This window comes from Nuphar pumila, chromosome 15 (assembly GCF_984573655.1).
Source record: "Nuphar pumila chromosome 15, dmNupPumi1.hap1.1, whole genome shotgun sequence".
Classification (NCBI taxonomy): Eukaryota; Viridiplantae; Streptophyta; class Magnoliopsida; order Nymphaeales; family Nymphaeaceae; genus Nuphar; species Nuphar pumila.
The window spans coordinates 48,930,818-48,942,178 of NC_143263.1; the positions used below are offsets into that span (position 1 = coordinate 48,930,818).

The 11,361-nt window shown below is 37.8% G+C and overlaps 1 protein-coding gene across 1 annotated transcript; it reads left to right on the plus strand.

Annotated features, from left to right (window-relative positions):
- The first annotated feature begins 667 nt into the window (after positions 1-667).
- LOC149815371 (uncharacterized) lies at positions 668-11,069 on the plus strand. Its single transcript, XM_089988852.1, has 8 exons — positions 668-800; positions 1,857-2,169; positions 2,316-2,401; positions 2,677-2,820; positions 7,613-7,715; positions 10,219-10,331; positions 10,466-10,589; positions 10,775-11,069. The coding sequence occupies exons 2-7, from the start codon at positions 1,944-1,946 to the stop codon at positions 10,556-10,558; spliced, it is 765 nt and encodes a 254-aa protein (XP_089844978.1). The 5' UTR covers positions 668-800; positions 1,857-1,943; the 3' UTR covers positions 10,559-10,589; positions 10,775-11,069.
- Positions 11,070-11,361: the final 292 nt, after the last annotated feature.

Sequence of the window (11,361 nt, forward strand, 5' to 3'; positions counted from 1 at the left end):
TTTCATGTCCTTCATTCCCGGTCCAAACGGGGGCGAGGCGGGGCCCCGTTTCCCGTTAGTCTATAGTCATCCCTTAAAGGGGTGGCAATCGTGTCGGGTTGGCAGGTCAGCATACCTCAACCCGAACCCGACCCGTTTATTAAACGGGTCGGCTGTGGCAAACACGAACCCGACCCATTTAATAAACGGGTAACCCGACACGACCCGCCAACCCATTTAATAAATGGGTTGGGTCGGGTAAACGGGTTCTCGGGTTGGCGTGTCGGGTTGACCCGCCCGCCTAACCCGTTTATTAAACGGGTCAGCCGGGTTGGCATACCCCCAACCCGAACCCGACCTGTTTAATAAATGGGTTAGGCGGGTCGACCCATTTATTAAACGGGTTGGCTTAAGCCCAAGCCGAACCCGCCTAAGAGGCGGGTTGGCGGGTCGTGTCAGGTTTTGCCACCCCTTAAAGGATTGGGGATGAGGCGGGGCGGGGCTAGGCGGAGACGGGTCTGGGCGGGAAAAAGCGTAAGTCCATCCCCGCACGGGGATAGACTTTAACCTTCAATTCATCCCCGCTTCATGCTCTTCATCCCCGGTCCAAACGGGGCGAGGCGGGGCGGAGCCCCGTTGTCCCCCGGTCCACTGCCATAAACAGTACAGACAGAACCTTGTGATTCTCAGAGATGCAACCACCAAAAATTTCCTCTATACCGGAGAACCTGCAAAACCCTAAATTTCGAGTACTTGCCTTACAAAATCCCGATTATCAGTGATATCTCGCCGAGAGTTCCTGCGAAATTCATGAAAACCAGGTGATTTCCGTGTTCGTGATTTTTTTTTAGTTTATTCCGCTAACTTCAGTTTTCCTATTCTTTTGTTCTTTCCTTGGGCTCATTTCTCGGTGTCAGATTTCCATCTCGATTTCTTGTTGATTGCAATAGTACGATCTCGTTTTTTTTAAAGCGTGTTTTTCTTTGTTCCTTTTTTCCCTTTTGTTTCTTGTTCGGAGTTTCGTTATTGGTGAGGAGAACACTGCAGACGAGCTTTGATGGTTCACATTCATGAGAAAATAGGGATTTCGTGCTTGTTATTTTGTATGATTTCTTGCATGTTCTGGTTTTAGTGAGTTATAATTTGTAGTTGTTGGGGATTTAATCTTATTGTTTTTTCTTTTCCCGGAGATATTTGAATTGATTGAGCAATTGACTCGTTTCGTTGGTTGTTGTTGAGTTTCTGGATCAGATTCGAAGAAAGGTAGTTTATAGATGAATTCCATGTGAAATGATTAAGAGCGATGACCTTTCGAGTGGCCGATGCACTGGAGTTTTATTGTTGATTGGCATGATAAATTTTGTGTGAGTCTTTGGATCACCCCGAATTGGTAGAGCCTGTTATATGTTCATCACTCCGTCTGTGCCCTGGGTTCACTGGCGGTCTCTGGTGGGACTTCAGCCAAGGTGGATGGTGTGGCCTAGCCTTCAAATAATGGGTTGCAAAGTAACCGGCTTGGGCTGAGTTACTAGCTGAAGCTATGTTGTGATGTACTTTCGCCGAGTCGTCAATGTACTCGAGTGGATTATCTGACAAGTCCGTAATGGCGTAGTTCAGAAGTTAGATTCTGGTTGAGTTGGCTTGAATTGCCTGTGCTGCATATGCAGTTTTCATGTTTTTGTTCTTAATCTATTTCCCTCAAGATATGTTCTTTACTGGAAATCTAAGCGTTTTGAATGATTTGGTGACTTTTGAATGGAATTTTGTTAAGCACAACATCTAGGTATTCTGCTCAAGCTTTCTGATTGGCCTAGTTGAGAAAGAAAAAAAAACTGCACTTTCCCTGGCTAAATATTTTTCTCTTTTTCCCCTTGCAGGATCTTTAGTTTCATTTAAATGGTCATCTGTGTTGGCCTTTTTGGTAATGTTTGGTGCAGTAGATTATTGATCGAGAAGGATTTTCAATGCAGTTGGCATCAAATGATGATCATGAAGACTTTTCAAACATGGACTCACTGTTGCACATGCCTAACTCTATGTGCACCTCCAGTGAACTTCTCTCCTGTAGTGAAATTAGACCTACAGAGACTATCATTCTTGTGGGAGATGATGATGGAGAAACTTTTGACGAACACAGCAATCTGATTGATGCAGACCAACCACAATGTCGGATTTGTCTTGATACTGGAGGTTTGCACTAGTTTTTTTGACTTTTATTGTAATTTTCATTCCTGTTAACCAGTGGAAGTCATTTTAGCCATAAACAATGTGTTCTGAATAGTGATCCCTTCCACAGCATGTGTTCTTTGTTAAAAAGATATTGCTTCTATTTGTAGGTGAAGACCTGATTGGCCCCTGCCATTGCCGAGGTACGCAAAAGTATGTCCACAGATGCTGTCTTGATTATTGGAGAAAAACCAAGGTATTGGGTTTGATCTTTCCTTAAAACAAGTGTGGTGTTTTTTTTTTCTGTCGATCACAGGCTGCTATTTAAAATTTAAGGGCAATAGATACTGTAGTTTGCCAAACGGTTTAAATGTTATTGGACTGCTTACAGATAGCATGAGGAGTAAGAAATTTAGCTATGTTTGGAACTATCCATTTAGTATTTAGAACTCCTTACCAGATAACTTCATTTGGACTGATGATCACTTGTTATTTTGTAGACTTACTCTCTCTTTGTTGGATTATTTCCAGGAGGGGTTTGCTTTTGCACATTGCACCGAATGTAAGGCAGCTTTTCATTTACGGGCAAATGTGCCTTCACGACGCTGGTTGAGGTTGAAGTTTCAGTTCCTTATTGCCAGAGATCACGTTTTGATTTTTATCATTGTTCAGTTGGTAAGTCTATTGCATTCATCTGAAATCAAAGGAATGATTCAATAAATCATACTTCATGTTAATATATTAACAATAATGCACACACACATTCGTGCTTACATGCCATTAAATAATTGTCTTTCAAGTTTGATGGAATAGAAAAAGAAATCAGTGGCATTGAGTGCACCTCAATTTTTTTATTTTATTTTATTGAAAGGCAAGCTGGGGTTAGGCAGACCCCCACCAGTTACACAACATACCATTGGGTTTTGAACTATGTCACATGGGTGCGGGTGCGGGTGCAGGTGCGGCACTTTAAAAAACTTTGGGTGCGGGGGTGCGGCAAAAATATAAAAAATTATATATATAAAGTCCAAAAGTTGGACATAAATGACCCTGGGTGCGTTGACTGCACTCAGGGTCAGGTTGACCGCATCGGGTGCAGGTGCGGGTGCGATGCGGGTGCGGCACCTAGTTGGAGAGTCCCTGTGACATAGGTTTTGAACTTGCAACATCCCAATACATGGTGACGTACACTAACAGCTCCTACCAAAGAAGCGGAGCCCCTGTTGGTGCCTCAATTTAATTCTACAATAATATTTACATGGTAAGAAATGAAGATCTTGTGTCAATGGTCTAGGAAAACTATAATGATACCCTTAGTGTCTGGTAAAAGAAAAAGATATAAGAGTAATGCTGAGCAAAAAGTGGAAAATAAATGTGTAAATTTGGGGTTATCTCAGGGCATTGGGATAGGGGATGGCCAGAGACAGATGGACAAGCTGAAGGTTCAGGCAAACTGAGCTACGGTCATTCTTGGCCTTGTGAATTAATACCATTGGTATCAAAATTGTGTAAACAAGATGGAAGACTCAATAGCCACAAAGTAAGCTTGACGCATAAAACTCTAAGTCAAGATTCTGAACTTGATTGTGTGAATCCTTGAGTTTGGTTGTTAAGGCAGATCTTCTTCAGACATGATAAATATCTGTCAAGATTTATGTTATTGGGCAGGGACTTAGGTGGAAGCTTCCCTATAGCAACCCTCTAGAAGATACATGAATGACTATTTGCAAATTAATTAGGGTTATGTAGGGGTTAAGTCAATCTTCCAACTTGGTTTGAAGATATTCTTTGTATCAGTATCCAAAGTGTTGCTAAACATCCTCATACGTGAAGCATGAACTTCATTCACAGGGAACATTGCTGTGGCATGTTAATGATATCATCTTTACGTATGGATCTGTGCAACTTGTAGCACAAATAGATATTAATTGTTAGGGTTATGTACTTGAAATTGTTTTATAGAAATGGCCCACCGGTTAACTGTTCTGACCTTTCCAGGTGTTGGATTGGCTGGTGCTTTCGGCAGTATGAGATTGACCATGTATTTGATATTTATGGGAATATTGCAGTGCTACTGAAAGCAGATGACCTGCTTAAGATTTGGTTTAGATGTTGTCATGCTGAATATGGAGGCGCAGCTGCAGCCATTGTTGAAATGTCATGGATAACCACACTTGCATTATTTGTTAAAAGCAGTAGTGGTGGTGGAGTTCTACCGTAAGTTGACAGTCAGCCCGTTCATATGTCTAGGCTCTAGAAATTAAAAGAATTAACTTTAGAATTTTTTATTGACAAAAACAATCAAAAGATGAAGTAAATTTATAGATGAAACATGTTGACAAAATCTGCATCTAAATTCTTACATACAAGCTCATGAAATAAATAAATGAGGGATAGAGAGTAAACCTTTGATCTCCAACTCTTAAGCAACTTCTTGCAAGCTACAAACACTCAAAGCACTTCACTAAAATGATAGTACTTTAAAATAAAGCTAAATAAATAGCCCATTAATGCAATAAACCTTGTGTCACACGGGTGCTTCCCTTAGCATGCGTGTCTTGTGTCAGCGCGACATGATACCAGACACGACACTAGACACACCAAAACATTTTCTGGACATGGTCAACACTCTGTCCATCTTTTCTTTTTATGTTTTTGATTGTTTATTTTTATTATTAGTGTGTTTTTTCTTGTAAAATTTGTCATTGTACATTTCATGTTAATTTTCTGCTTGGATTTATCATTTAATGTCTTAATTATGATGATTTGGAATTGTGTTCGAGATTTGCACTTAAGATGATATTTATGCTCTTGATTTAGAATAAGAATGTGTAGTACACATTTACATACATATTGAAAATATCGGCTTTATAAATTTTTAAAAAATGATTTAAAAGGTAAAATATCATGACATTTTCAAAATTTAAATTTATGATGCGATATTATTGCAGTAACATCATGGCATTTTCAGTTATTTTTATATTTCTTTTCTAATTTTAAATTTATTTTTTGCTTCTTTCTTTTATTTTTTATATTTCAAAATTTTATGTCTTTTATTTAATTTGTACAAAAACTTTATTATCTAAACATATTACTTTCTTATTTATGCTATTTTTATATAATTTAAATTTTTTTAAGTGCCAAGATTTATAAAAATATATATTGTCACAACATTTTGCTTCCCAAGATATAGCTGAGACCGATATTTGTGCCTATGATATGTACATGGTCGTGTCACCATGTTTTAGTTTTACAAAACTCTGACGTTCAGCACCTGTGTCCATGTCTTTCAGTCTATATGACATAGAATAAACTAAAAGAGCACAGAGGGGTGGGTGCATGGAAAATGTTGGCTTTAAGAGGCAATAACTAAAAATTGGTTGTTTGAAATTTTACTTGAGAGAAATGCACATAGGGGTGCATCTCTTAAGGGGCATAATCAACATTTTTGTATGGTGAAAAAAATATATGATTCAAAGAAAATACTTTGTGAAATATCTGATTAAATTAACCAGATAGTAATTGAGTAAATTTTAACATGCAGTAGATTTACTAAATCTATGTCATACCATTTGGATAGGGGTATCGTTAAGCACTGTTGTTTGACTAGGGGTGCATGAGTAAATTTTTTGCACATAATGAAGGGTAAGATGAATTTAAAATTCTTTGTGATGTCCTTTGGAGCATCATGTCATAATGAAAAAACGTTTAAGGGATTAATTCTTTGTCATGGATACCGCTCCATCTTGTAGGATTGGTGTGTTGGAAACATTATTTATGGTGCTTTATTGGAAGTGGTGCAGATAGAGGTTGATCACCTTAATAGAGAAATTCTGGTGTTTATTTTGATGAGTTCTATGACAGCATACGTGTTGGCTGAATATGTAAAATTTTAAGCACTGAATTCATGCAATTCAAGTAGAATAAATGAAGTGGAAATAACTGCTGCAGGTAATGAGATAAATATAACCATGCTTCACCGGTATCTTCTTGTGGTTAAACAATGTTTTCTTAGGCTTTCAGTAGAATAGTCAGAAGAAAAAAAGAGCATCTTTTCACCATTCAAAACAAAGAGGTGCCAACAAGTAATGTCTCTCTTGATTGGCGGAATCAACAATAACATTACACATCTCCCTGATGTTTGCATAAGTTCATGTGCTAGACACAAAAGCAGATCCCATTTTATGTAATTCAAATAGAAGTAAGAAATTATGAGATGCATTGCTCCCTTCAAAAAGTAGACAGATTCGCAAGCTGGAGAGCTTGTTTTTCAATTATTAAGTCTTTTCTTGGTAAGGACATCCTTGTGTTCTTTTACCAATTGCTTTTTGGTCCAAAACATTAACTATGTTTTCTTAACACAATGTACTCCTATTAATTGACTATGAAAACTGAAATATGATAGGTTCTCGAGGACAATACTCATGTTAAGATTGATTTAATTTAGCTGGTATAATTATGGAACTTGGATTTCCCAATCAGACAAAACTGTTTTCTTTTAAAGAGCTAGTTACTTTCACTTTAGGACCAACTCAATTCGGGAGCATCTCTGGTGAAGTTGCTGGACGTTGCGTACACCTGGATCTGGGATCAATAAAGCTCCAAGTCTCCAATCAGATTCAATTATTTGGAGGTTAGAAATAAAGGTCAAACAGAGCTTTCAGTTGGTAGTCTTTTCTTTCTTTTTTCCTGTTTCTTTCTTTCTCCTTTACTCCAGCGAGATTAGCTAGATAAGCAAGGCATACTGTCAGATACATTTGGATCTTAAGGTTGGGTACAGGTACAGCCTGCTGTTTGAACTGTCTCAGTCTTTCCGCTTTAACAAAGAAAAGGAAAATAATTGAGAATAAAAAATATGTTTCAAAATTAGGGGCCCATGTGCGGATAATTACACCATGCAAAAGTTCCACCATGTAGCAGTCCGAATACTTCACATGGGAAAGCATCGTTATGGCCTTATGGGAAATCATGCTCTACTTATGCTGAACATAATTTGTAGGAAAGAATCAGATCTGTTGAAATGCTGTTTTCCTCTACAAAGTTACATGTGGATAGCTCATTTATACAAATGCTAGTAGATGTGAAGATACCATGAAAAAATGCTATTAACGTTTTATATGCTTCATTTTGAGTAGCAGGCTTCTTGCCAGCTAGTCTACTAATTTTGTGCTATTCTCTTACCCGATTTTTCCTTATGCTAATTTTTTGTTGGTAAGATCAAAAGGATATGTTATGAAGTGCTTGGCTATGTAAATATGCCAACATAATATGTTATGATTGCCTTTTCAGAAATTTTTTGACATGTGTGGCCTTTTCCCTTTTATTGTGCATGTATGAATATAATATGTTATGATTGCCTTTTCAGAATTTTTTTGACATGTATGGCCTTTCCCTTTTATTGTGCATGTATGCGTGTATTCAATTCTTTACCATTGCTTATGTGGCTGAATCAATGTTATGGCTATAGGTTGTGGCTTTCTTTAGCATGCTGGTGTACAGGTTCTATGGTGAAAAACTACGTGAAATATTTGGTTATGAAGAGAACCATGTTGCCTTCTATATCCTGGCAGGTATGCTTAATGCAGCACTATCCTGCTGCTTCATAAACATGCATGTGCACACTCACAGACTTGCATGAATGTGACCTGGCTGCACTTACTGGCATACTTCAATATGCCCATGCCCATATGCATGGTCTTTATGCTTAAATACATGTGTATAGATGAAAATTAAAGTTCATTGTGACTTTTGTGGCACAAAAGTGGACACATTGCTTTCTCCTTGGCACATGCAGCCACAATTCATGAGGAGATTGTGCTTGATTTTGTACTGTTAATGTCCAAGAATTTATGTCTATTCTTTAAATGGATAGAGGGAACAATGGGTGATGAAAATAAATACCATATCGAACCATTTCATAGGGATACTCCAATACTCCAACTTACCCATGTTGTATCCCCATGTATACTATTATTAATGGAAATTTACATAAAACTGGTGTGTCAGATGTCCTTTTAGTTGTGTCCTTGTGAAGATTTTGAAGCAAATCAGCTGGTGGACTGTCAAAAGTTTGGGTACCAGATGCTGAATCTAGGGACGTTCATATTTTTCAGACACAAAATTGTTGAATTATAGACTTTTTATGTGGAGGATGTAGCCTCAGATGGTGTTATTAAAAATTGTGTGCATCTTGAAATGATGAAAAACTTATTCAAAGTAGTTCTGATTAGTGAAGACTGTTCTATTATAGGCAAATCAAGATGCCATTCTATTTACTTGTTAATACCGCATAATCTAGCCTCTCATAATTTAGTCTTCTTATGTATATGTCTATCTACATCAATATGTGCACCACAAATCCTTAACCTGTTCCTATGTGTGAGCTTTAGCTCCCCATTTCTTCATATGTCTTTATCTGATGTGAAATCCTTGATTTATCCATGTTCTTTTCAAGTTATTATTCTTGCCAATCTCCTTTTCCCTTCAAACATGTAGTTTTCCATTTGTTAGTACATGTTTCCCTCCTATATGCTCAAGCTTTTATAACTGGCATTTACCTAAACTTCCTTTAAAGTGCAGATTCTTGTTTTCATACATTTCCATTTACTTATATGTGCAGCTTAGCATATGCATTTAACATGTCTTTAACTTTTTGCTTATTTTTGGTTTGGTCAAATGCTGTCACACAGATACTCCATTTAGACTGCCGTTCCATATCCCCTTTTATATAAGATACATTGGAAACTTCATAAAAATGGCCATATCCCCATATCTTCAGCCGTATCCATGTGACATAGGTCAAATCTCTTGCTTATGAACAAACTACTTTTCTCTTTAACCAACCTGCATCAGTCCTACAGACTAGGGGTGCACACGAGCTGGGCTCGAGCCGAGATCAGGCTCAAAAAGCTCGGCTTGAATCTAGCCGAGCGTGAAAGGATGTGTACAAACTCGGCTCGAGTTCAAGCTGGAGCCGCACTAATTTAAAAAAAATAACTTAGTTCTTTAGAGGGTGGAATTTGAACTGATGACCACACACGTACACCGGCAAACACATTAGCCACTTAGCTAAAAGCACGCTTTACAATTATTAGCCAACAAAAATAATACATATCCTAAAATTAGTCCCCATATATCTCTATTAGCCGAGCTTAATCGGGCTAATCGAGCTTAATCAAGCTTGAATTCCTGATCAAGCTCGGCTCATTTAATTACTCGAACAAGTCCGAGTCGGGTTTAAATGAGTTGAACCCGAGCTGAGCTCGCGCTAGCTCGGCTCGTTGTGCAGCCCTACTGCAGACAAAGCCCTTGAGAACCCTCTGTTTTATTATGCAAATGAATCTGCACAGGATATCCCTGACATTATTTTGACCATTCTATCAGATTCAATCTAAAGGTCTAAATTTAATTAAATTACAAATCTGCATGGAATTCAGTAATAATCCTTATTTAGGGTTTACCCTGATACAGGGCAACCCACCTGCAACCATCATTTTTCAGATTATAAGTTTTAGTTAAATATAAAGTTAACTAAATTTAGACCTTCAAATTGAATCTGATTGAATGGTTCAGATGGTATCGTAGATGTTCTATGTACAGTTTGTTCCATCTTTTCCCTTTGTCTCTCTTCCCTCATATATATTAATAAATTCCATTTACAACCAGTCCAAACTTAGACTTAGGAATGCTCTATTTGTAAATAGAATACTATCAGTTGTCATTTGTCTTAATGAGGTAAATTGCATGAACTGGCTTCAAAATGCTTAAAAAGTGATAAAAATGGCAGCTCTGTGCCTCAAGAGAAAAAAAGGTGGCTCGCTCGATGCCTGTTTTATGGGTTTAATGTAATTGGGTTAATCTTAATTACAGAAATCTAGAGGGTGCTTCATGTCTAGGATTTTTCCTGTTGACAGTGTTGATGTCCAGAAGGTCTTGTTATGACGGCAATCCTACATATGCACACACACACATGCATGCACACATACAAATGCGAATACTGGAGCTGTTTTTGTTTTAATTTTTTGCATTATCATTCTGTATCTTTACTATTTTCTCTTTATTTGATTTGTTTAGCTTTGTCTATCATCATGGTGGGGTTGATTTACGGTTTCTTCATAGCTATGATATGTGGACATAAGATCGCTGAACGCCATTATCACGTTCTTGCTAAACAGGAACTAACAAAGGTTATGCTTGATTTTCCCGATTTACCGATGGCATGTGTTGTCAAAAGCATACTATTGTGACATATTGCTTGTGCTTATTCATTTGTGACTCCTTGTTTTTGAGATGAACTCTGACACTACAGTTGAAACGTCAGGAATATGTGGTTGAAAACAGGGAAGACAATAAAGATCCTCCTGAGCTTGACCCTGATCAAGTGGCAGAGCTAAGGATGTTGGGCCTTTACTAAATGGTGTTGGAGCCTTGGCTGGGAAAATCGGGTAAGCGAGATTATTTTAACTGTGACTCTCTGTCTCTTTCTCTTATCATGGTTGAAGCATTTGTGAGAAAGCTATATTTGTGTAAGATTTAGAATGGCTTTGGTAAATCTGTAGTGAAAAACGGGATTTTGTAGACTGGCTTCTTTTTCTTAAAGGTTTGAAATTGATCGCTATAAATCTTTCAGATGTATGCTCGTCCAAGCTTGCTCAGATGTTTTTGCACTTGTCCGTTGCACCAAGACGAGAACCACAGAGAAATTTTTGATGGTGGACAAGCTCTCTTTGTTATATTTAAAGTTGCTGAAGCCCATAAAGACATGAAAACATGTACAGCTTCTGTGCATATCCTGGTTGAGAGTTTGGTAAAGTTTGCTGTTGCATTCTTTTATCTATGTGTTAACAGATATAATCTGTAAATACCTATGTAAGCAAAGGGAAATATTGCTTCTTTGATAAGTCGATTAATATCCATGGTTTTATTTATTCCTTTGTGTCTATTCGGTTTCTCCTCCAACAAGCTTGCTTGAGTGCAGTAAAACCTTGTAAATTTTGCTCACTTCAATTACATTTTTGCAAAAGAGTACATTCCTCTATCAAATACCTATGAACAGGACCAAATCCAATCGACTCTACCCAATGTGCAGCTTAATCCAACTCTGAGCTCCAGCCGGGTTAGTTAAGATGACCAAGAGGTGCATGGTGATGTTGTCACTACAACACGGTGCTCGCAACACAGATCAACATTTTAGTTTTTCGAAGGACAGGTTTTCAA

What these genes read in the sequence shown, in the direction of transcription:
- LOC149815371 (XM_089988852.1), top strand. Translation starts at nt 1,944, where the DNA reads ATGCAGTTGGCATCAAATGATGATCATGAAGACTTTTCAAACATGGAC. An exon ending in ATTATTGGAGAAAAACCAAG is followed by an intron (nt 2,402 to 2,676) that starts GTATTGGGTTTG and finishes GATTATTTCCAG; the next exon opens with GAGGGGTTTGCTTTTGCACA. An exon ending in CTAAACAGGAACTAACAAAG is followed by an intron (nt 10,332 to 10,465) that starts GTTATGCTTGAT and finishes TTGAAACGTCAG; the next exon opens with GAATATGTGGTTGAAAACAG.